General features: G+C 38.4%; 1 protein-coding gene across 1 annotated transcript; it reads right to left on the reverse strand.

Moving 5' to 3' along the window:
- Positions 1-24,355: 24,355 nt before the first annotated feature.
- LOC140839045 (uncharacterized) lies at positions 24,356-26,606 on the reverse strand. The gene is made up of 6 exons (XM_073205676.1): positions 26,393-26,606; positions 26,240-26,302; positions 26,087-26,155; positions 25,153-25,764; positions 24,692-24,823; positions 24,356-24,462 (listed from the first exon to the last, which is right to left on the reverse strand). Exons 1-6 carry the CDS (start codon positions 26,604-26,606, stop codon positions 24,356-24,358), a joined length of 1,197 nt encoding a protein of 398 aa, XP_073061777.1.
- Between the last annotated feature and the right edge of the window lie 700 nt (positions 26,607-27,306).

A 27,306-nucleotide genomic window follows, 5' to 3' on the forward strand; every position in this document is an offset into this window, starting at 1 on the left:
TGAGAATTTGAGCCAAGGGCAACTGAATATTGACCAATATGCTGCTAAATTCTCGACTCTACTGCGTTTTGCTCTTCAGATAGCTGGAAATGAGGAAGCTGTAGTGAATCAGTTCATCAGAGGGTTGAATTCAGAGGTAGTTGCATTCATGAATTTGCAACGACCTTACCATTTTGCTGACATCCTGAGTAGAGCGAAGAGAACGGAGGCGAGTCTGATTAGACAATTGACAAGGTTGTGTGTGAAGCCACCTCAGACACAGCAATCCCCTCTTCGAATTGAGCGTGGCAGCACGAGTGGAAAGCAAGATTTGCTGAAAGCTCAAAAGAAGCCATTCAAGAAGTTGGGAAGTGGTTCCTCTAGCTCAAGTGGTTCCAGTCCAAGCCATACCGATGTCTATTGTAGGACTTGCGGAGGGAGACATTCCTCAGAGCAATGCAAAGGAGTGCTTGGTAGATGCAATATCTATAAACAGCTGGGGCATTTTGCTAAAGTTTATCCCCAGAGACGGTCCCGAAGATCTTAGAGAACAGTGTTTAATTGAGAAACAGAACCAGAATCCACAACAGGTACTATTCTTTATGATTAGATTGCATATGTATTGAGATATACTAATGCATTCCCTATGATTATCTTAGACTGAATTGCATTGATATATGATGTATCTGTGGGGTTTGTATGTACTGTAGTATTGATCTCCTTACTTGTTGAGGAAATGTTGATATCAGAAATTTCTGTAGAATATTGTATACTACAGTAAGATGAGAATGAGAGAGAGATAGAGTATGGTGTGCTTGTGTTTCTGATTTGACTGCATTATTGATATTAATATGCTAAACAAGTACAGAACTATTATAGATTCCAGTCAGGAAAGTACAAGATTCAGACCAGATATGGCTGATGTGTAGAGATTTCACAGTAAGGATTCTAGATTTCGAATTCCTTTGATATCTGTGTTGTATATGACTCGATTAATACAGAAAGGAGCAGATTGCATCCCTATGTATTCAGTAGACCTACTGAAATCGAGCCTAGCATTGGCAGATTTGCCAATAATATACGAATTGGCTGATGTTTGCCTAGATAAGATTTCAGATTTGCTTGATATCAGAAAGATAGATTTCAAAATTGAATTCAAATCAGATATTAAGTGTTATTCTAGAATTCAGTACAGAATGATATTGAATGAAAAGAATGATACAGAATGAATTAGAAGATCAGTAGAAGAGTATCGACCATGAGTTACATCTGATTTAGTGTTTCTCTTTGGCATGTGTCAGTATATTCAGAGATGTTCTGATAATTTTATGCTCATTGTATCTATGAGATTTTGTTATATTTGCGGTATCTGATTGATCGAATCGAATATCTGAAGATTGTATTGAATATTTTAAGAACTATGATGATTGTATACAGAAATTATTCAGATAAGAATCCCGCTTGAAACAGATTGTATTCAGAGTATGCGATATCTGAAGTTAGTATACAGATTGATTTTGATCCAGTCGAGATTGCAATCAGGGATTGATAAGAAACCGATATCAGAAAGACCAGAAAGTTCAGAAATGTTAGAATTGTCAGAGATATATATATTTTGTCTGACTTGGCAGATTATTTTATTCGACTGTTGCTTTATATCTGCTGAGTATTGTTATTACTCTAAATCAGTATTTGAGACATCTTATATTGCTTTGGGGAGCATATTTTATTTGCAGATGAGATATACCAGTTGATTTGAAATGACATGAAGATCTTTATCAAGAATCCTTGTTTTATGAGTTCACTGAACTCACTAGATCTGTATAGGATATTGATATTTCATGTCTGATTTGATATTACTGTGTTTTGAATCCGTATATGCTACAGATTAGTGTGAACTAGAGGGAGTATATACAGTTTCAACCGAATCAGAATTGAATTCAAGAGTTACAGTAATTCAAGAATGTGATCAGAATGTTCAGAACTAGATTTCAGTAATCAGAACAGAGTAACAGATATGTGATTTTGTGTTTTGTATGAGATTGATTATCTTGTGATATCAGAATATTTCAGAATTGTATAACAGAAGTTGATATTGATAATCAGAGCCGAATACCAGGTAGGTATATCTTCTTTTATTTATATTATTAACTGAGTTGTTTATGTCAGTAGTTCGAAGTTGAAATCACAGATAAGGTCAGAAATGCACCATAGTGGATTCAGTTTCGGTTTGATGATTGAGAAAACATCATACTCGAACAGATAATGTTGATATAGATAGATTAGATCAGTTATGACAGCATTTGTACTGAAATGTTGGCAGAAATTTGTACTGATATGTCTAAATCGCTAACAGAAAAGACAGAAAGATAGATATCAGAAGATTTATTACAGAATTGTATAATTCTAATAGAAATGTGAGAACATTTCTATGGCTACCGTAATGAAATTACCGCCATTTTCTACAGATTGTTATAGGATATGATTAAGATTGACAGATTGTTCAATCTATATTTATTAGTTTGTACCAGATAACGTACAAACATGACCAGATGACAAATATCGATGTCAAAGAAATGGTCAGATTGACTAGAAGATAGCTAGAGTGTGCTATCCAGATATTGGAAGATATCCAGGAAGCTGCAGTGCTGGATGCTAGCACTAGTGGAAATGACAGATTGTCACTGTGTGAGTTAGGATATGATGGTATTTATCAGATCACCAGAGAGGTAACGAGATAGGTACAGATAAGACATTGTACAGTGAGTGCTATAGATTCTTTGAAGCAGAATGATATCTCAGAGATACTTGGGATAAGAGCTAATACGGTCAGAGATATGACTAAGAAAAGATAGATAATTCAGAAAAGAATAAAGATAGCTTAGACCAGACAGACTTATTAAACCAACGTCGGATGATGATGATTGGTATTCGAAGCTAAAGATGGTATATGTCTTTGCTTGAGATAAACAGATTTGATAACAGCTGATGGTACGAATATGTGATGAGCTATAGATTGGTTTATACGGATGTTGTATAGCCAGTAATGCAAGATTGATTTCGTCAGAAGGATTGGAGAAGTATTATGATATGATACTTAATGAATTCTTATTCCAGATAGGAATCAGATATTTGAGTTTTGATTTAAACTCTGTTATCCATTTCTTCCGATATATCTGAATTGATTACTTGCGAGTTCGAGGACGAACTCAGATTTAAGAGGGAGAGAAATGTAAGGCCCGAGAAATTAATCCGGTTAATCTGAAAAGATTTGGAAATGATTATGATAATCATGGATGATAATTGATATGATTATAAGCAGAACGAGTCAGACCGGGAAAGTCAAGAAAAGAATTGACAAAAGGTGCCAAGACAAGTCCTCGCGCATGTGCACCGTAAATTGTAAGGCCGAGATGTTATCATTTTGTGAGACCTTGAAAATAAAATACTTGATTTAAATTATTGGATGAAAATGGCATTTTCGTAATTATTGGATGGCAATGGCATTTTCGTAATTATTGGAGGCAATGGCATTTTCGTAATTATTGGATGACAATGGCATTTTCGTAATTATTGGAGGCAATGGCATTTTCGTAATTATTGGATGGCAATGGCATTTTCGTAATTATTGGAGACAATGGCATTTTCGTAATTTTGAGAGAAATGGGCAAAAATTTGAGAGGAGGCCACGTTGCTTCTCATGCATGTAATATATATATATATATGCAACCTATTTCTTCTTCAGAACGAAGGAAGAGAAAGAAAAGAAAGAAAAAGAAAAAGGAAACCGAGGGAAGATTTAGAAATTGAGAACGATCCGTCCGTCTGTTTTTGAATCCGAGTATAGTACGGTGTTCCTATCAACGCAGGCTATAACTGGACGTAAGTTTTGTTACGTTTAGACAAGATTTAAATTTATGATATTGTCAGAATTGAATATGATTCGGATACGATGTTTCTACTACCGTAGACATTATAGAATTGAAGCCAGATTAAAGAACAGACTGTTCCTGTAATTGTTATGATTTTTGAAAGATATTGACTGAGATTTTATATCAAAATTGTGTTAATATTCAGAGTATGAATTATGTGGGCACAGATTATGAGTTCAGTATTATATTTGTGATGTTCAGATTGACGGGGTTATTCAGATTGTATTGTTATGCCGTCGAAACATCAGTTGAGTTAGATTGATCAGATTCAGATATGATTTCGATTAGATTGTGATATTATTGATATGACTCAGATTGTATCTTGTTCAGACATTGATCAGATTGTATACTGAATTGAGTATTGATCAGAACAGATTGTATATTGAGTTATTCACTGATACATCGTATTCAATATTGTCATTTCAGATTTGAGATGGACAGATTTGAATACAGGTCTTCGTCATCGTCAGACCGGGACGACAAAGGTATAATTCATGTGATATTCGGGAAGACATAACTCATTTGAGATCCCATTTGAGTTCCCAATAAAATCACATACTAGACTATTATTTATGTTTTGATATGATTAAGCTTTGTTTAAAGATTAATATTCATCGCATTTAAGATAGGAAAGTCTTGACAGATCAGTGAGACTTCTAGACGTTCGGTGATATCACAACTTTAGGGGAAGATCATTCTCCTATGGTAGACGTGGATACAGATCAGACCGAAGTCTAGGAATAAGACGTACCGTCACCCCGATTGGAGAGTAGGTGATAGATCGTCTTATTCACAACGGGATCCCTAGAGTTATAGATCGAGTCAAGTCTAGACATGATTTGATTAGGACTTCATACTTATATGGATGTGGCTCCTAGATCATGGGACCCATCGTTATTGCTTCCAGTTGTGCTAGCATGTTTTTATGATTTAGATCGTTTATATGCATGTTTATCTGATTTGAGTTACATGCTTATTTGATTTATTTCATAGATTATGAAATATATTGGTTTATACAGGATCGCATGTTTTATGAATTAGTTTGTTTATATACATGCTTACCATGTTTTATACTGGGATTTATTCTCACCGGAGTTATCCGGTTGGTGTCTTGTTTGTATGTGTGCATGACATCAGGGGAGGCAGGATCGGGGTCACGAAGATGATGAGAGAAGACGAGTTTAGCGTGGTGATTCCGGACTTACAGTAGATTGGATTTTACTACTATAATTTTAGTAGTGAACCTTAGATTAGAATGTTGTACATTATTGTATTTTTAATACTGAATTGTATTTTATATACAGACATGTATAGTATTTAGATTCCATTACCTTCCGCAGTTATATAATTCAAAAAGAAAAGTTTTAGACCCTGTTTATCAGAACAGATAATTAAATCCCAATGATGATTAAGAACTTGATTAGCGTCCGGGTCCCCACAACTGCAATCATGGCTGAAAGGAAGATGAACTGGAGAAACATTATCTTCAATATTCTGAGGAATATGTTTCATTCGTTCAAGCAGACAAAGGGCCTTGCGGTGCAGCTCAGCCATGTGCTGAAAGTAAAATAAATGGCGACTGATAATTCTGAAAAGTCATCAAAGATAAATATTTTCAATGCCAAGACTTTCCAGCCACCTAAGCAGAAATTGGACATGTCACCTGAGCAGTTTATTCAAGTAAAGAAGGAAATTGGGATGGAAGGAGCTCTCAAATCAGTTTAGAAAGCACGGAAGGAGACTCAGAAGAAGACAATCAAGCGCAAACTGATTGTCAGTGAAAATGATTCTGAGAGGACTCCATCTCCCAAGCTCGTGAAGAAGGCACGAACCTTGAAAACCAAGCCTGGTGATGCATTTGAGACCATTCCATCTGAAATACTAATGCAGTCAGGAGCTCAACAGCCTATCAAGGTTATTCCATTGAAAGATGTTCCAACTGAATCCTCAACTGAGGATCAGTTGCCTCTATCTACAATATTCTACCGAAGAAGAAAGTCGTCGAATCTGGTGACAAGAAGAAGCTTGCTGGAGTTAAGGCTCCATTGATCACTATTACTGGCTAATCTTCCCTACCTCATGCCAAGCCTAAGGGAATAGTGATCAGAGAAAATATTGATGCAACTACATCAGGGTTGAGCATCCCTCATGTCCTAACTTACTCTAAGGGCAAAGGAAAGATATAAGAATAGATCAGGCCATCTAATGCGATCCAAACGCACATTGATCTCATCTGGCAAGAGATCAATGAATTTGCAGCGAACAAGCTTAAAGCCTACAATGAGTGGGTGAAGTTCAAAACTGAAGTCTTTGCTAAACAGCTTCAGTCGAAGTCTAAACTGAAAAAGTTTATTGATCTGGAGACTGTTGTTCTAAGGGTAGTCAAAGCCTCTACAATTGTTCAGGCTCTGGAACGCAAGAGTTATTTTTTCGATCAGCTGAGAGCCAAGAAGCTACAAAAGATAGTTGCTGAACTGCAACAGAATTTTGATCCTACAAGTCGAACTGCATTCAATGATACAGCTGTGCATAATCAACTGGACTCAGATCTTCTTTATTTACAGATGGACATCAAAAACTGGGAAATGGATCAAGAACTGATCATTCCAGCGGTTTCAAAAGATTTATCAACTGAAGAAGAGCCAGCTGAACAGCCAGTTCAAGAGCCACCCAAAGACTCAGCTGTTGAAACTACTCAACAGGCAACTGAACCTTCCACATCATTTGCTCAACCATCATCCTCTTCAGCACCTCCATCTTCCACTACTGATCCAACGCCTTATTCTGAAACTGAATTATCACTGGCCAATCTCGATGAGCTCATCAAATCAGTAAACTCCGATATTCAGCTGGACAATTCACGATCAGTCGAAGATGTGGTCATGACTAAAGAACCAGCTGTTCAAGCTGACAATTTTGAAGAACCGGCCGAGGAGATTATTTTTGAACAAACTGAAGAGCCAGTTCAATCAGAAGCTGTGACTGAACAGGCAGTTTTGGAACAAACTGAACGGGCGGTTTCTCAACCAAATGAAGATGCTCAGCTGCACTCAATCTCAACTGAAGAAGTGCCAGCTGTAGAGCTAGTTCACCAACCAACTGAAGAACCAGTTGTTGAACCAATTGAAGCACCTTCTACTACTTTTGCTCTTCCAACTGTCTCGTATCCTCCCCAGGATCCTACAACTGAATATATTTCAGAAATAGTGGCGCATGAAATAGAACTAAATGATGGTGCAATGGTTGTATTTACTCAAAAGAAAAAGGAACAGATTCCAGAAACTTCCGGAGCCATATATCCTGGAATTTCAGACACTGATGCCCTATTTGAAGAACTTCAAACCGTTCAGTCGAACCTCATCAGTATGATGAATGTTATTTCTGCAATACAGTCTACTCAGCTCGCACATACTTTGAAGCTCAACTCGAATTATGAGTTTACAAAGGACAGACTAAATCTACTCAATCGGAGTGTGACTTCTCTATATCTCCAGATGGAAGAAATCAAGAAAGATAGGCTGTCGACTGAATCTCACTTCCAAACTCAAGCATTGGTCGGCATGCGATTTGACTTTCTCAAAGAAACACTCACTAAAAGGATTGATATGTTGCAAAACATTGTAATGAATGTTGTATCAGACATTGCAGTAGATGTTCGAGTATTAACAAAGAAAGTGGATGTGCTTGACAAAAAGGGGAAAATTATTAGAGAGACAGAAGAAGACAAAGGGAACAAAGGGAAGAAGAAGATATGAAGATCAACTGACTGACTTCAGTTAATGGTTGAAGATTTGAAGATTCTTTATTCCTTATTCTTTGTACAAATCTGTACTTAGATCTTAGATTAGTTCCTGATTCTCATTCTTTGTATGAGTCTGTACATTAGAGAATTATTTTATCTACAATGAAATCGAAGATTATTTTAAGTTCAGTTGATTAGTACATATTTTACAAGTTTTTTCAAAGACCAAAAAGGGGGAAATTGTTGGAGACTTAATTTCGGTGGTTTGACAAACTAAGAGATTAATTTATTGGACTAAACTGATCAAACTTAAAATCAACTGACAGTTTCCTAACTAAATATTAATGTGCAGGTTTTAAAGGCAACTGAAACCAGCCAAACTGAATTTACAGAGTCGACTGACATATATTCAGTTGAGAGCTTACCAGCGTCTTCATATCAGCCGACTATTCAGCTATACATGTCATCAGTTGAAAAGGACATTCAACCGACAATAGTACAAAGCAGACTGCAACTCGTAGTGGAACGCCGCATTTCAGAGTTTACAGTGTACGAATGTTAGAAGAATATTGATGTGGCAATCAACGGATATAAAGATTCAAATATTATTTAATGTTACCGTTGAAGAGAATCCTATAAATAGGTGAGAAGAGCAGTTGAGAAACAACTCTTTAACAACCAAATGATCTATCTATTCTCAATCTTGCTGTTACCTTGCTGAAATTATAGCTCTTACTCAAGAATCAAAAGCTCACTCTCATCTGATTTATTTCTGGCATTTGAGGGTACCTTTTGAGCTTACTAGCACAAACCTTTTGTGCAAAATCCAGTCGAGAACTGTGAGAAATTTAGTAAACTAAGAGTTTCAGTTTTGGCAATGTTAAGTCCAAACTGAAGTGGGTCTGTACAAGTTTTTTATTGATCAAAGTCTTTTAGTGCATATCCTATCCTTGTGATAGAAAGGGTGACATAGGAGTTATTCAATCTCCGAACATCATAAATCTTCGTGTTATTACTTCAGACATTTATTCTATCTTTCAGTCAATTTATTTCCACAACTATATTCAGTTAAACTGATTGTCATCGATTGACAAGATTCCTAGTATCAGTTTGTCACAAAACTGACACTTCATTTGAAAAGATTACAAAAATCGTGTGTGTTTATTCAACCCCCCCTTCTAAAAACATTTCAACCTATCAACCGATCCTTTCAAAAACAAGGAAAAAGCTCAAGCTACATCTGAAATCTTGTCTCCTGAAATACCGATGGCTACTGACATCATGCTTGAAGAAATTCAGTCCAGTTTGTACAATCTTATCTCAACTGTCTCCGATATGAAATCAACCAAACTATTGCACACACTCAAGATTGAATATATGAAGGAGAATACAATGAAGAACCTCAAGCCGTTTACAAAGGATATCACTCCACTATTTCTCCTCATTGATCAACTGAAGAAGGACAAAGTGACAGTTCCATCTCTTTTACAAACTCATGACATGCTCATCCAAAGAATTAATTTTGTCCATACAAGTATGTCCAAACTAATGGATTTGATGCAGGAACATATGCTAAATGCCATATCACAAGTCAGCTCTGAAGTCCGCCTTCTATCAACCCGTGTTTCTGTTGGAAAAAAGGGGGAAGAGGAACAGCAACAACAACAATCTTTGAAAAGACCAAGTCAACCAATTGATCAAGAACCTGCTGACAAAAGAGCAAAGAAATCAAGAATGGTAAAGATCAATTAGAAGACGGTCTTTATTCTTTCATTCTTTGATTTGTACGAATCTGTACAATGGAAGAATATTTTTTGCACAGATCAGTTATAAGAAATTTCTTTCATTCTCTCATTCCATGTACGAATCTGTACAATGAAAGATTATTTTATCTACAAAATTTCAGTTCATATCAGTTCTTGAATTCTATGTTTTGTTAAACACCAAAAAGGGAGAAATTGTTGGAATCAGAATTTCGATGTTTGACAAATTAAGAGATTGAAGATTGCAGAACTGATCGGCTCAACTGAAATTATTCGAACTGAAATAACTTAAACTAAAGTTGCCCGAACTGAAATTAATGTGCTAAATAATCGAAGGCAATCGAACTGATCGAAGATAACTGAATCTGTGAAGATAACTGAACTATAAGTCAAGAGAGCTCAGTTATAAAATTGTTGCATGTTTTCTTGATTGGTCGCAAGCGCACGACGTCAAGTTGTAGTGAAATATAATTTTGAGCACAAGTGTCAATCCCACGAGGAGTGTGTATAAAAATATATATCAGTTCTTATAATTAAAATAGTCTCAATTTTATTTAGAATAATCAATTAAAAGGTTGGTTTGCTTGATCGAATTAATTGAAAACAAATGATTAATCTAATCACCGAATTGAGAAATCACAATGAGAGAAAATATCTAGGGGAATGATTTCACCAAGTTTCCACGACAATTATTCATAGTAAATTTATATTCCTGAATTCCAATTATTTAATGGCAAAGAACACTTAATTATTTTATTCCCTCTTTCCCAAGTGACGAATAAATTGTACTAATCAAACTTCGATTCTAATATTCCTAATTAAAATCTAAGTTTCATTGATAAATGCAAACAAAATTCTTACCTAAGCCTCGCTAAAGTTATACGCCATCCGAACACTATAAGCATTCAACGATGTGTTTCTAATGATCTATAATCCTAGTCCCTCTCCCGAGTTATAAAATTAATCAAACAACATACAATTTATGGCCAGTAAATTGCAGTGAAATAAACATAGATAAAACAATTAAACAAGAGTGGAATTCAATCAAATAAACTACTGTGTCAATTCATCGTATCAACAAAGCTACATCATTCTCTAGACTAGAAAATTAGTTCATCATGAAATCCAAGCGAAAACAAGACATGTTCAACGTTTTAGACATCGCAACACAGTAAAATAAAGAAGCCGAAGAAGAGATGACAAATCAGAAGTGGCGTCCCTGTCCCCAGATTCATTGTTCTTCGTCTTCGTGATCTCTCTTTGTCCGTTTTTTCTGGTTGTGCGTGTGTTCTGTGGCTCTCGTGTGTCAATTTCTCTCACGGCGGCTCGATTCGCCGTTTCTGACCTAAGAATCGTGCTTTTATAACTTTATGGAACGTGGTGCGCTCGGTGGCGCATGATCTCATGTGGTTGCGCACGAGCTTCTGCTTGATGGCTCGAGTCTGCGCACGCGAGGTTGCGCGTGATCTCTGATCAAGCAAAACTTGTACTATGGAATCCTCAATAAAAATATGATTTCGTATGCTCAAAATTAATCGCAAGTGCACGATGTCAAGTAATAGTATAATGTATGTGAGTACGAGTATCGTTCCACTGAGGACTGTATTTAACAATTATTCTTTTCAGTTATGAGATCTTTAGCAACGAAAATTTGATTGAGTGATAAATACTACTATGCTCAAAGAAAGATGCAAATAAAATGATTTAATAAGTAATGAATGAGAATTAATATCTAAAATGTTGAGTAAAATTCAATGAGAAATGAATTTGTTGAGAATTTCAGTTCACCTACCCCTAGTTAATTAATTAATTCGTTCGATAGTGATTATATGCTTCCAACAGGATTTCCTATTCAATTGAACACACTCTCTCGAGCTATGCCAAACTAATTCGACTCAATGAAGTAATTAAATGTCTTTAATTATTTATCAAGAGTGAATCGCATTTCGATTTATGAAATCCCCTAGTTTTCCACCCTAAGGACTATGACTATCGGCGCGTATCCAATTTCATATATCTATGTAAATTGTAGATCCACGGATTATACTACTCGTTCCTATCACAAGTTATTCTCTCGAACTCACTCGCAATGTAAAAACGTTGTTAAAGTTAGCTACGCTCTAACAACACAATAAAACAATAATATAATCAAGAATAACTCAACAATCGAATATACATTAATTCAAATCAAAGTTTGGGGTAGGCTCCCCTTAAATCCCAACAAATATTAAAAAATTAGCTGCTAGATTCATAATTAAACTAAGCAAAACTATGTTTAAAAGATGAAAACTAAAGTAGAAATACTAGATATGATAAAAAAACTCAAAGAACGATGCCCGGAAATCGTCGAATCTTCACTCCAAGAGCAAAACTCCTCTCCAAAGCTTTCCCGGCTGCTCCAATGAATTCTGAATACCCTCAAAAACGTCCAAAATCCCCTACCATATCATCCCCTTTCGAAAATAAGGAATGGAATCGCGCAGCATAATTTCCAAAAATACGGGCGGATGGTCTTCACAGATTCATTTTTCCTTTCTTCTTTGGTGCGCCCGAGCGGGCATGAATTTGCGCCCGGGCGGATAACTTTCGGAAATCTGGAATTTAATCACATCTTGGAGCGCCCGAGCGGATGGCAATGTGCGCCCGGGCGGATGGTCTTCGAATTTTTGTTTAAATATTTCTTTTTATTCTCAACTCACCTGCATTTTCATAAGCTAAACTCATGCGTAACCAGAAACATAAATAATGCTAAAATAACACAAAATGCACGGAATCTAAATGATAAATGCAACACAATGCGACAAAACATGATACGCAAAAACACGTAAAATCCACCTCTATCAACCCCCCAATACTAACCTTTTGCTCGCCCTCGAGCAAAACACGTGACAAGACAGAAATGGAACGTGACACAAAGTAACTCGATAGTGAATTCATAGTCATCAACTAGCCTCAGCGAAACTCAACATTCCCTTGTCAATCAACACAAAAGCACACTTCTTCGCACTTCCCTTGGTCTAGAAATTGTTTCAAATAAAGCCTGAACGTGTGTGTGTGTTGTTAGTCCTAGCCTCACAAATGATAGAGGGGTCCATTCTCAACCATTGTCAGAGATTTAAATCAGCCTGTTAGCGTAAATATCACTCTCCTTTATTACTTTGCACTCAGTATCCATCAGCAACTTTTTTTTTACTCTGATAAGAATACAGTAATGAAACGACTATATTAGAACTTTTCATTCAGATTCAAATCCATGTGTTTTGCATTTTTAGCCGGCAATAGGATTTCATTCCCTTATTCGGCTCCTCAACACCTTACATCTCCAACTTTAGCCAGGAATAGGATTTCATTCCTTTATTCGGCTCCCCCACACCTTACATCTCCATCTTTTTCTCCTTTCTTTTTTTTTTTCGATGCTGATAGATACCTCGATTCAAGGGAATGTCGTCAAGTTCAATTTACACCTTCAAACATCTTCGTTCCCAACTTTAGTTTTAAAATTTTCACCATCTTATCATCCATGCTTCTACTTATAACATTTGTGCAAAGAGAGTTCAATGTTTTAAATAAAACTGTATGTCTTTACCATAGTATGTGCTAAAGGTGTGCGAATACACGACAGACAGGGCATTTTTCATCACTTCCTAATCATCCTTGGCTAACAATGTACTACTCCAAACACTATCGGCTGACACGAACATATGCAAAACAACTAAAACTAGATTCCAACAACCAATACGAACAAGGCACCAACACGAAAAAGACGACACAACACCCATCCACCCCCCAATACTAAAGTCAAGCATTGTCTCCAATGCAACAGACGATAGAAAAAGAGACAGATAGGCACAACAAAATGGATGGAATATGACCTAAACATGCAGCAGAAATAGCAATAAACGAAAATAAATAAACTGAACGGAATGAAATGCGATACAGAAAAGAAGGAATAAAAGTGACTCCCCTCTCACAGATCCTCCTCATCGTGCTCCTCTGGGGGAACCACGCTAGCGTTCGGCTCTGGTGCATCGGCGTAATGAAAATGGAACAACGGCGGGAAGACTGGCATGGGTGGTGGGAGAAGGGCTGGGTCGACACCACTGTGGCTCAGGGATAGGCGAAGCATGGCATCAGTAGCCGTCTGATACGTCTAACTCACAGCCTGCCACTGCAACTGATGGTCATCGAATGCAGCAAACTTATCCATCCTGTCCTGAAGAAGGTGACGTCGAGGTCGCGTGGCCGGTGGTGGGGGCTGCTGTGGCACGGGATCAAAAGTGTTGCCGTCCCAGATGGGGCCAAACTGTGGTAAAGCCTTCCGCCGCACTGCTATTTTCTGGATCCAGCTAGCTTCATCGAGGGCCTTAGTCGGTGGCAACCACTCATCGTCATCCTGAAAAATGACCCCAGCGCTCGCACATAGCTCTGTGATAATGTGGGGGAAGAACAATGCGATATTCGGGTTATGAATGCTCAGCTGGATCTGCGAATGGATTATCCTTCCCACATTGAGTGGCATCTGCGTGATCAATGCAAAAAGCAGTAGCCCTCCCTCCCTCTGGACTTCGCTCGTGTGCCCGACTGGCATCAAACGTGTGGCCAGAAATGCATACCACAACGAAGCCGGGACAAGCAGATATTTCTCGGCAAAAAAGGTGTGTGAGCCAGGTGTCTTCCACGGAGACCCCGGATAACAGATTCCCTGCATCATCAGGTCTAAATTCGGTTCTGCCGCCCATGCCACCTAAACTGTGTCGTCTACCGCCGGTGTCTCAAGCACCCTATTAAGCTCCACTGAACTAAAATCGAACAGCTTCCCTCGCACAAATGCCTCACCATCGTTCCTCTCCGCTGCATCGGCAAGTCTTGAATGCAGTCCGATAAGCCCATAACGCGTCATCCAACTTCATGGCCCATATCACAAGTCAGCTCTGAAGTCCGCCTTCTATCAACCCGTGTTTCTGTTGGAAAAAAGGGGGAAGAGGAACAGCAACAACAACAATCTTTGAAAAGACCAAGTCAACCAATTGATCAAGAACCTGCTGACAAAAGAGCAAAGAAATCAAGAATGGTAGAGATCAATTAGAAGACGATCTTTATTCTTTCATTCTTTGATTTGTACGAATCTGTACAATGGAAGAATATTTTTTGCACAGATCAGTTATAAGAAATTTCTTTCATTCTCTCATTCCATGTACGAATCTGTACAATGAAAGATTATTTTATCTACAAAATTTCAGTTCATATCAGTTCTTGAATTCTATGTTTTGTTAAACACCAAAAAGGGAGAAATTGTTGGAATCAGAATTTCGATGTTTGACAAATTAAGAGATTGAAGATTGCAGAACTGATCGGCTCAACTGAAATTATTCGAACTGAAATCACTTAAACTAAAGTTGCCCGAACTGAAATTAATGTGCTAAATAATCGAAGGCAATCGAACTGATCGAAGATAACTGAATCTGTGAAGATAACTGAACTATAAGTCAAGAGAGCTCAGTTATAAAATTGTTGCATGTTTTCTTGATTGGTCGCAAGCGCACGACGTCAAGTTGTAGTGAAATATAATTTTGAGCACAAGTGTCAATCCCACGAGGAGTGTGTATAAAAATATATATCAGTTCTTGTAATTAAAATAGTCTCAATTTTATTTAGAATAATCAATTAAAAGGTTGGTTTGCTTGATCGAATTAATTGAAAACAAATGATTAATCTAATCACCGAATTGAGAAATCACAATGAGAGAAAATATCTAGGGGAATGATTTCACCAAGTTTCCACGACAATTATTCCTAGTAAATTTATATTCCTGAATTCCAATTATTTAATGGCTAAGAACACTTAATTATTTTATTCCCTCTTTCCCAAGTGACGAATAAACTGAACTAATCAAACTTCGATTCTAATATTCCTAATTAAAATCTAAGTTTCATTGATAAATGCAAACAAAATTCTTACCTAAGCCTCGCTAAAGTTATACGCCATCCGAACACTATAAACATTCAACGATGTGTTTCTAATGATCTATAATCCTAGTCCCTCTCCCGAGTTATAAAATTAATCAAACAACATACAATTTATGGCCAGTAAATTGCAGTGAAATAAACATAGATAAAACAATTAAACAAGAGTGGAATTCAATCAAATAAACTACTGTGTCAATTCATCGTATCAACAAAGCTACATCATTCTCTAGACTAGAAAATTAGTTCATCATGAAATCCAAGCGAAAACAAGACATGTTCAACGTTTTAGACATCGCAACACAGTAAAATAAAGAAGCCGAAGAAGAGATGACAAATCAGAAGTGGCGTCCCTGTCCCCAGATTCATTGTTCTTCGTCTTCGTGATCTCTCTTTGTCCGTTTTTTCTGGTTGTGCGTGTGTTCTGTGGCTCTCGTGTGTCAATTTCTCTCACGGCGGCTCGATTCGCCGTTTCTGACCTAAGAATCGTGCTTTTATAACTTTATGGAACGTGGTGCGCTCGGTGGCGCATGATCTCATGTGGTTGCGCACGAGCTTCTGCTTGATGGCTCGAGTCTGCGCGCGCGAGGTTGCGCGTGATCTCTGATCAAGCAAAACTTGTACTATGGAATCCTCAATAAAAATATGATTTCGTATGCTCAAAATTAATCGCAAGTGCACGATGTCAAGTAATAGTATAATGTATGTGAGTACGAGTATCGTTCAACTGAGGACTGTATTTAACAATTATTCTTTTCAGTTATGAGATCTTTAGCAACGAAAATTTGATTGAGTGATAAATACTACTATGCTCAAAGAAAGATGCAAATAAAATGATTTAATAAGTAATGAATGAGAATTAATATCTAAAATGTTGAGTAAAATTCAATGAGAAATGAATTTGTTGAGAATTTCAGTTCACCTACCCCTAGTTAATTAATTAATTCGTTCGATAGTGATTATATGCTTCCAACAGGATTTCCTATTCAATTGAACACACTCTCTCGAGCTATGCCAAACTAATTCGACTCAATGAAGTAATTAAATGTCTTTAATTATTTATCAAGAGTGAATCGCATTTCGATTTATGAAATCCCCTAGTTTTCCACCCTAAGGACTATGACTATCGGCGCGTATCCAATTTCATATATCTATGTAAATTGTAGATCCACGGATTATACTACTCGTTCCTATCACAAGTTATTCTCTCGAACTCACTCGCAATGTAAAAACGTTGTTAAAGTTAGCTACGCTCTAACAACACAATAAAACAATAATATAATCAAGAATAACTCAACAATCGAATATACATTAATTCAAATCAAAGTTTGGGGTAGGCTCCCCTTAAATCCCAACAAATATTAAAAAATTAGCTGCTAGATTCATAATTAAACTAAGCAAAACTATGTTTAAAAGATGAAAACTAAAGTAGAAATACTAGATATGATAAAAAACTCAAAGAACGATGCCCGGAAATCGTCGAATCTTCACTCCAAGAGCAAAACTCCTCTCCAAAGCTTTCCCGGCTGCTCCAATGAATTCTGAATACCCTCAAAAACGTCCAAAATCCCCTACCATATCATCCCCTTTCGAAAATAAGGAATGGAATCGCGCAACATAATTTCCAAAAATACGGGCGGATGGTCTTCACAGATTCATTTTTCCTTTCTTCTTTGGTGCGCCCGAGCGGGCATGAATTTGCGCCCGGGCGGATAACTTTCGGAAATCTGGAATTTAATCACATCTTGGAGCGCCCGGGCGGATGGCAATGTGCGCCCGGGCGGATGGTCTTCGAATTTTTGTTTAAATATTTCTTTTTATTCTCAACTCACCTGCATTTTCATAAACTAAACTCATGCGTAACCAGAAACATAAATAATGCTAAAATAACACAAAATGCACGGAATCTAAATGATAAATGCAACACAATGCGACAAAACATGATACGCAAAAACACGTAAAATCCACCTCTATCAACCCCCCAATACTAACCTTTTGCTCGCCCTCGAGCAAAACACGTGACAAGACAGAAATGGAACGTGACACAAAGTAACTCGATAGTGAATTCATAGTCATCAACTAGCCTCAGCGAAACTCAACATTCCCTTGTCAATCAACACAAAAGCACACTTCTTCGCACTTCCCTTGGTCTAGAAATTGTTTCAAATAAAGCCTGAACGTGTGTGTGTGTTGTTAGTCCTAGCCTCACAAATGATAGAGGGGTCCATTCTCAACCATTGTCAGAGATTTAAATCAGCCTGTTAGCGTAAATATCACTCTCCTTTATTACTTTGCACTCAGTATCCATCAGCAACTTTTTTTTTACTCTGATAAGAATACAGTAATGAAAGGACTATATTAGAACTTTTCATTTCAGATTCAAATCCATGTGTTTTGCATTTTTAGCCGGCAATAGGATTTCATTCCCTTATTCGGCTCCTCAACACCTTACATCTCCAACTTTAGCCAGGAATAGGATTTCATTCCTTTATTCGGCTCCCCCACACCTTACATCTCCATCTTTTTCTCCTTTCTTTTTTTTTTCGATGCTGATAGATACCTCGATTCAAGGGAATGTCGTCAAGTTCAATTTACACCTTCAAACATCTTCGTTCCCAACTTTAGTTTTAAAATTTTCACCATCTTATCATCCATGCTTCTACTTATAACATTTGTGCAAAGAGAGTTCAATGTTTTAAATAAAACTGTATGTCTTTACCATAGTATGTGCTAAAGGTGTGCGAATACACGACAGACAGGGCATTTTTCATCACTTCCTAATCATCCTTGGCTAACAATGTACTACTCCAAACACTATCGGCTGACACACAAACATATGCAAAACAACTAAAACTAGATTCCAACAACCAATACGAACAAGGCACCAACACGAAAAAGACGACACAACACCCATCCACCCCCCAATACTAAAGTCGAGCATTGTCTCCAATGCAACAGACGATAGAAAAAGAGACAGATAGGCACAACAAAATGGATGGAATATGACCTAAACATGCAGAAGAAATAGCAATAAACGAAAATAAATAAACTGAACGGAATGAAATGCGATACAGAAAAGAAGGAATAAAAGTGACTCCCCTCTCACAGATCCTCCTCATCGTGCTCCTCCGGGGGAACACGCCAGCGTTCGGCTCTGGTGCATCGGCGTAATGAAAATGGAACAGCGGCGGGAAGACTGGCATGGGTGGTGGGAGAAGGGCTGGGTCGACACCACTGTGGCTCAGGGATAGGCGAAGCATGGCATCAGTAGCCGTCTGATACGTCTAACTCACAGCCTGCCACTGCAACTGATGGTCATCGAATGCAGCAAACTTATCCATCCTGTCCTGAAGAAGGTGACGTCGAGGTCGCGTGGCCGGTGGTGGGGGCTGCTGTGGCACGGGATCAAAAGTGTAGCCGTCCCAGATGGGGCCAAACTGTGGTAAAGCCTTCTGCCGCACTGCTATTTTCTGGATCCAGCTAGCTTCATCGAGGGCCTTAGTCGGTGGCAACCACTCATCGTCATCCTGAAAAATGACCCCAGCGCTCGCACATAGCTCTGTGATAATGTGGGGGAAGAACAATGCGATTTTCGGGTTATGAATGCTCAGCTGGATCTGCGAATGGATTATCCTTCCCACATTGAGTGGCATCTGCGTGATCAATGTAAAAAGCAGTAGCCCTCCCTCCCTCTGGACTTCGCTCGTGTGCCCGACTGGAATCAAACGTGTGGCCAGAAATGCATACCACAACGAAGCCGGGACAAGCAGATATTTCTCGGCAAAAAAGGTGTGTGAGCCAGGTGTCTTCCACGGAGACCCCGGATAACAGATTCCCTGCATCATCAGGTCTAAATTCGGTTCTGCCGCCCATGCCACCTAAACTGTGTCGTCTACCGCCGGTGTCTCAAGCACCCTATTAAGCTCCACTGAACTAAAATCGAACAGCTTCCCTCGCACAAATGCCTCACCATCGTTCCTCTCCGCTGCATCGGCAAGTCTTGAATGCAGTCCGATAAGCCCATAACGCGTCATCCAACTTCATGGCCCATATCACAAGTCAGCTCTGAAGTCCGCCTTCTATCAACCCGTGTTTCTGTTGGAAAAAAGGGGGAAGAGGAACAGCAACAACAACAATCTTTGAAAAGACCAAGTCAACCAATTGATCAAGAACCTGCTGACAAAAGAGCAAAGAAATCAAGAATGGTAAAGATCAATTAGAAGACGGTCTTTATTCTTTCATTCTTTGATTTGTACGAATCTGTACAATGGAAGAATATTTTTTGCACAGATCAGTTATAAGAAATTTCTTTCATTCTCTCATTCCATGTACGAATCTGTACAATGAAAGATTATTTTATCTACAAAATTTCAGTTCATATCAGTTCTTGAATTCTATGTTTTGTTAAACACCAAAAAGGGAGAAATTGTTGGAATCAGAATTTTGATGTTTGACAAATTAAGAGATTGAAGATTGCAGAACTGATCGGCTCAACTGAAATTATTCGAACTGAAATCACTTAAACTAAAGTTGCCCGAACTGAAATTAATGTGCTAAATAATCGAAGGCAATCGAACTGATCGAAGATAACTGAATCTGTGAAGATAACTGAACTATAAGTCAAGAGAGCTCAGTTATAAAATTGTTGCATGTTTTCTTGATTGGTCGCAAGCGCACGACGTCAAGTTGTAGTGAAATGTAATTTTGAGCACAAGTGTCAATCCCACGAGGAGTGTGTATAAAAATATATATCAGTTCTTGTAATTAAAATAGTCTCAATTTTATATAGAATAACCAATTAAAAGGTTGGTTTGCTTGATCGAATTAATTGAAAACAAATGATTAATCTAATCACAGAATTGAGAAATCACAATGAGAGAAAATATCTAGGGGAATGATTTCACCAAGTTTCCACGACAATTATTCCTAGTAAATTTATATTCCTGAATTCCAATTATTTAATGGCTAAGAACACTTAGTTATTTTATTCCCTCTTTCCCAAGTGACGAATAAACTGTACTAATCAAACTTCGATTCTAATATTCCTAATTAAAATCTAAGTTTCATTGATAAATGCAAACAAAATTCTTACCTAAGCCTCGCTAAAGTTATACGCCATCCGAACACTATAAACATTCAACGATGTGTTTCTAATGATCTATAATCCTAGTCCCTCTCCCGAGTTATAAAATTAATCAAACAACATATAATTTATGGCCAGTAAATTGCAGTGAAATAAACATAGATAAAACAATTAAACAAGAGTGGAATTCAATCAAATAAACTACTGTGTCAATTCATCGTATCAACAAAGCTACATCATTCTCTAGACTAGAAAATTAGTTCATCATGAAATCCAAGCGAAAACAAGACATGTTCAACGTTTTAGACATCGCAACACAGTAAAATAAAGAAGCCGAAGAAGAGATGACAAATCAGAAGTGGCGTCCCTGTCCCCAGATTCATTGTTCTTCGTCTTCGTGATCTCTCTTTGTCCGTTTTTTCTGGTTGTGCGTGTGTTCTGTGGCTCTCGTGTGTCAATTTCTCTCACGGCGGCTCGATTCGCCGTTTCTGACCTAAGAATTGTGCTTTTATAACTTTATGGAACGTGGTGCGCTCGGTGGCGCATGATCTCATGTGGTTGCGCACGAGCTTCTGCTTGATGGCTCGAGTCTGCGCGCGCGAGGTTGCGCGTGATCTCTGATCAAGCAAAACTTGTACTATGGAATCCTCAATAAAAATATGATTTCGTATGCTCAAAATTAATCGCAAGTGCACGATGTCAAGTAATAGTATAATGTATGTGAGTACGAGTATCGTTCCACTGAGAACTGTATTTAACAATTATTCTTTTCAGTTATGAGATCTTTAGCAACGAAAATTTGATTGAGTGATAAATACTACTATGCTCAAAGAAAGATGCAAATAAAATGATTTAATAAGTAATGAATGAGAATTAATATCTAAAATGTTGAGTAAAATTCAATGAGAAATGAATTTGTTGAGAATTTCAGTTCACCTACCCCTAGTTAATTAATTAATTCGTTCGATAGTGATTATATGCTTCCAACAGGATTTCCTATTCAATTGAACACACTCTCTCGAGCTATGCCAAACTAATTCGACTCAATGAAGTAATTAAATGTCTTTAATTATTTATCAAGAGTGAATCTCATTTCGATTTATGAAATCCCCTAGTTTTCCACCCTAAGAACTATGACTATCGGCGCGTATCCAATTTCATATATCTATGTAAATTGTAGATCCACGGATTATACTACTCGTTCCTATCACAAGTTATTCTCTCGAACTCACTCGCAATGTAAAAACGTTGTTAAAGTTACCTACGCTCTAACAACACAATAAAACAATAATATAATCAAGAATAACTCAACAATCGAATATACATTAATTCAAATCAAAGTTTGGGATAGGCTCCCCTTAAATCCCAACAAATATTAAAAAATTAGCTGCTAGATTCATAATTAAACTAAGCAAAACTATGTTTAAAAGATGAAAACTAAAGTAGAAATACTAGATATGATAAAAAACTCAAAGAACGATGCCCGGAAATCGTCGAATCTTCACTCCAAGAGCAAAACTCCTCTCCAAAGCTTTCCCGGCTGCTCCAATGAATTCTGAATACCCTCAAAAACGTCCAAAATCCCCTACCATATCATCCCCTTTCGAAAATAAGGAATGGAATCGCGCAACATAATTTCCAAAAATACGGGCGGATGGTCTTCACAGATTCATTTTTCCTTTCTTCTTTGGTGCGCCCGAGCGGGCATGAATTTGCGCCCGGGCGGATAACTTTCGGAAATCTGGAATTTAATCACATCTTGGAGCGCCCGAGCGGATGGCAATGTGCGCCCGGGCGGATGGTCTTCGAATTTTTGTTTAAATATTTCTTTTTATTCTCAACTCACCTGCATTTTCATAAACTAAACTCATGCGTAACCAGAAACATAAATAATGCTAAAATAACACAAAATGCACGGAATCTAAATGATAAATGCAACACAATGCGACAAAACATGATACGCAAAAACACGTAAAATCCACCTCTATCAACCCCCCAATACTAACCTTTTGCTCGCCCTCGAGCAAAACACGTGACAAGACAGAAATGGAACGTGACACAAAGTAACTCGATAGTGAATTCATAGTCATCAACTAGCCTCAGCGAAACTCAACATTCCCTTGTCAATCAACACAAAAGCACACTTCTTCGCACTTCCCTTGGTCTAGAAATTGTTTCAAATAAAGCCTGAACGTGTGTGTGTGTTGTTAGTCCTAGCCTCACAAATGATAGAGGGGTCCATTCTCAACCATTGTCAGAGATTTAAATCATCCTGTTAGCGTAAATATCACTCTCCTTTATTACTTTGCACTCAGTATCCATCAGCAACTTTTTTTTTACTCTGATAAGAATACAGTAATGAAAGGACTATATTAGAACTTTTCATTTCAGATTCAAATCCATGTGTTTTGCATTTTTAGCCGGCAATAGGATTTCATTCCCTTATTCGGCTCCTCAACACCTTACATCTCCAACTTTAGCCAGGAATAGGATTTCATTCCTTTATTCGGCTCCCCCACACCTTACATCTCCATCTTTTTCTCCTTTCTTTTTTTTTTCGATGCTGATAGATACCTCGATTCAAGGGAATGTCGTCAAGTTCAATTTACACCTTCAAACATCTTCGTTCCCAACTTTAGTTTTAAAATTTTCACCATCTTATCATCCATGCTTCTACTTATAACATTTGTGCAAAGAGAGTTCAATGTTTTAAATAAAACTGTATGTCTTTACCATAGTATGTGCTAAAGGTGTGCGAATACACGACAGACAGGGCATTTTTCATCACTTCCTAATCATCCTTGGCTAACAATGTACTACTCCAAACACTATCGGCTGACACACAAACATATGTAAAACAACTAAAACTAGATTCCAACAACCAATACGAACAAGGCACCAACACGAAAAAGACGACACAACACCCATCCACCCCCCAATACTAAAGTCGAGCATTGTCTCCAATGCAACAGACGATAGAAAAAGAGACAGATAGGCACAACAAAATGGATGGAATATGACCTAAACATGCAGCAGAAATAGCAATAAACGAAAATAAATAAACTGAACGGAATGAAATGCGATACAGAAAAGAAGGAATAAAAGTGACTCCCCTCTCACAGATCCTCCTCATCGTGCTCCTCCGGGGGAACCACGCCAGCGTCTGGCTCTGGTGCATCGGCGTAATGAAAATGGAACAGCGGCGGGAAGACTGGCATGGGTGGTGGGAGAAGGGCTGGGTCGACACCACTGTGGCTCAGGGATAGGCGAAGCATGGCATCAGTAGCCGTCTGATACGTCTAACTCACAGCCTGCCACTGCAACTGATGGTCATCGAATGCAGCAAACTTATCCATCCTGTCCTGAAGAAGGTGACGTCGAGGTCGCGTGGCCGGTGGTGGGGGCTGCTGTGGCACGGGATCAAAAGTGTAGCCGTCCCAGATGGGGCCAAACTGTGGTAAAGCCTTCCGCCGCACTGCTATTTTCTGGATCCAGCTAACTTCATCGAGGGCCTTAGTCGGTGGCAACCACTCATCGTCATCCTGAAAAATGACCCCAGCGCTCGCACATAGCTCTGTGATAATGTGGGGGAAGAACAATGCGATTTTCGGGTTATGAATGCTCAGCTGGATCTGCGAATGGATTATCCTTCCCACATTGAGTGGCATCTGCGTGATCAATGCAAAAAGCAGTAGCCCTCCCTCCCTCTGGACTTCGCTCGTGTGCCCGACTGGCATCAAACGTGTGGCCAGAAATGCATACCACAACGAAGCCGGGACAAGCAGATATTTCTCGGCAAAAAAGGTGTGTGAGCCAGGTGTCTTCCACGGAGACCCCGGATAACAGATTCCCTGCATCATCAGGTCTAAATTCGGTTCTGCCGCCCATGCCACCTAAACTGTGTCGTCTACCGCCGGTGTCTCAAGCACCCTATTAAGCTCCACTGAACTAAAATCGAACAGCTTCCCTCGCACAAATGCCTCACCATCGTTCCTCTCCGCTGCATCGGCAAGTCTTGAATGCAGTCCGATAAGCCCATAACGCGTCATCCAACTTCATGGCCCAATCCTTCTGGTTGGTATTGACAGTCTTTTCCAGTATTTGTTTAATTTCTCGGTTGGATATTTCAGCTTGTCCATTCGACTAAGGATGATGTGCTAGTGCCACTTTGTGCTTCACACTGTATTTAGCCAAAAGTGAGTTGAAAATCCTATTGCAAAAATGCGTACCTTCGTCACTTATGATAGCTCTCGGTGGTCCAAACCTGGTGAAGATGTTCTTGTGCATGAATTTAGCTACAACACGAGCGCCATTAGTGTTGGTGGCAATTTCTTCCACCCATTTCAAAACATAATCCACAGCTAATAAAATATAAGAATTACCAAAAGAAGGTGGAAAGGGTCCCATGAAATCAATACCCCAAATGTCAAAAAGTTCCACTTCCAAGACATTTGTCAGTGGTAATTCGTGACGCCTGGAGATGTTTCCTAACCTCTGGCATCTATCACATGATTTTACTAAGGTATAACTATCTTTAAACAAACTAGGCCAATAAAAATTAGATTGCAATACCTTAGCTGCGGTTCGTGATGCTCCAAAATGTCCACCATATGGTGAAGAATGACATTTCTCCAGAATTTGATGTGCTTCGATACCCTCCACGCATCTCCTAATCACTTGGTCAACACACCTCTTATACACAATGAATCATCACAATAATAGAACTTGATATCATGGACGAACTTCTTCTGATGATGATAGCTCAAATCTGGAGGAAGGGTACCACAAGACAAAAAATTTGCAATATCAGCAAACCAAGGAATTACTGTGTTTACCTCAAAGAGTTGCTCATCTAGGAATGTTTCTTGTATAGCTCCTTCTTCTCTCTTATCCTCTAGCTCAAGCCTCGACAAGTGGTCAGCTACTTGATTCTCATTACCTTTTTTATCCTTGGCCTCAAAGTCAAATTCTTGTATTAGCAAAATCCACCTTATCAAGCGTGGTTTTGCATCCTTCTTGGCGAATAGGTAGCGAATAGCTGCATGGTCAGTGAAAACGATTACCTTTGTTCCAATCAAATAAGGTCTGAATTTTTCGAAGTCAAATACTACTGCAAGCATCTCCTTCTCGGTCGTAGTGTAATTTTGTACTGCAGCATCCATCGTGCAGCTTGCGTAGTAAATCGCCCTAAACACCTTCTCCCTTCTTTGGCCTAAGATAGCGCCCACTGCATAATCACTTGCATCACACATTAGCTCCAAGGGCTCCTTCCAGTTCGACACTATCATGATCGGTGCAGTGCCTGCAAACAATTATCATCAAATATAAAATCAGAATCTTTTTCTAGCAAATTACAGAAGGGTTTATTGATCTTAGAGAAATCCTTAATAAATCTACGATAAAACCCCGCATGTCCTAGAGAAAGCTCCTTATTCCTTTGATGTTCTTTGGTGGGGGAAGTTTTTCGATGGAAACCACCTTGGCTCTATCGACCTCTAATTCCCGAGAAGAGACTTTATGTCCGAGAACAATGCCCTCTTGGACCATAAAGTGACACTTCTCCCAATTAAGAACTAAGTTCTTATCCTGACATCTCTGCAAAACAAGGGATAGGTTATGTAAACAATGATCAAACGATGAACCAAATACCGAAAAGTCATCCATGAAGACTTCCATTATTTCCTCCGCCATATCTGCAAATATGGCCATCATGCACCTCTAGAAAGTGGCAGGTGCATTGCATAGCCCAAACGGCATTCTCCTAAACGCAAACATGCCATAGGGACACGTGAAAGTAGTCTTCTCTTGATCTTCTGGCGCTATAGCAATTTGGTTATAACCTGAATAACCATCTAAAAAGCAATAATGACAATAGCCAGCAAGTCTATCAAGCATTTGATCAATAAAAGACAGTGGAAAATGATCTTTACGTGTAGCATTGTTCAACTTTCTATAACCAATACTTACTTGCCAACCAGTTACAGTACGAGTAGATATCAATTCATCATTTTCGTTTCTAACCACAGTTATTCCACCCTTTTTAGGCACAACCTGTACAGGAGATACCCAACTACTATCAGAGATTGCATAAATTACACCAACATTTAACAATTTTAGCACCTCACTTTTTACAACTTCCTTCATTGCTGGATTCAATCTCCTCTGATGATCCACATAAGGAGTATAAGATTTCTCTATTAAAATTTTATGCATGCATATAGTAGGGCTAATTCCCATAATATCAGAAATTGACCATCCTAGAGCAGTTTTAAATTTCCTCAATACTCTCAGTAATTTATCTTTTTTGGTACAAGTAAGAGAGTAAGAGATGATTACCGGATATGTAGACTTCTCACCCAAAAATGCATAGCAAAGGTGGCTTGGTAGTTCTTTCAAGTCAGGGGAAGGTGGTTTTACCTCAACTTTCCCATTTACATTCAACTCTTCAAGCGGTGCATCTTTTCTCTTTTTTTTTCTGCAGTGCCTCAAGAGCCACCAGTTGCTCTTTCACCTCCCAATTGTCTTCATCAACAGGTCCTGCAGCACTTATCAAAAAGCTCTCCAAAGGATCCCTGGTTTCTGCACATTCAAGAGATACGCATGAGTCTATAACATCAATACTTTTACAAGTGCTTACCTCATTCGATCCCTTCATGGCGTGATAGATGTTAAAAATGATTGTTTCTCCACCAACTCTCAAGGTGAGTTCACCCTTATGCACATCTATCAATGCCATTCCAGTTTCCAGAAACGGTCTCCCAAAGATTAATGGAGCATCATGATCTTCATACATATCTAAAATCACAAAATCAGCAGAAAAAATAAATTTATCTACTTTTACCAG

This window comes from Primulina eburnea, chromosome 8, assembly GCF_022965805.1.
Source record: "Primulina eburnea isolate SZY01 chromosome 8, ASM2296580v1, whole genome shotgun sequence".
NCBI classification, from domain to species: Eukaryota; Viridiplantae; Streptophyta; class Magnoliopsida; order Lamiales; family Gesneriaceae; genus Primulina; species Primulina eburnea.

Bases quoted from the DNA above. Each gene is read 5' to 3' on its own strand.
- LOC140839045 (XM_073205676.1), bottom strand. From the start codon at position 26,606: ATGAAGGAAGTTGTAAAAAGTGAGGTGCTAAAATTGTTAAATGTTGGT. The intron at 26,303-26,392 runs GTAAAGATCATT...ATGGTTATTCAG, and splicing joins AAAGTTGAACAATGCTACAC to GTTATAACCAAATTGCTATA. The intron at 25,765-26,086 runs GTTTACATAACC...AATTGTTTGCAG, and splicing joins TGGTTCATCGTTTGATCATT to GCACTGCACCGATCATGATA.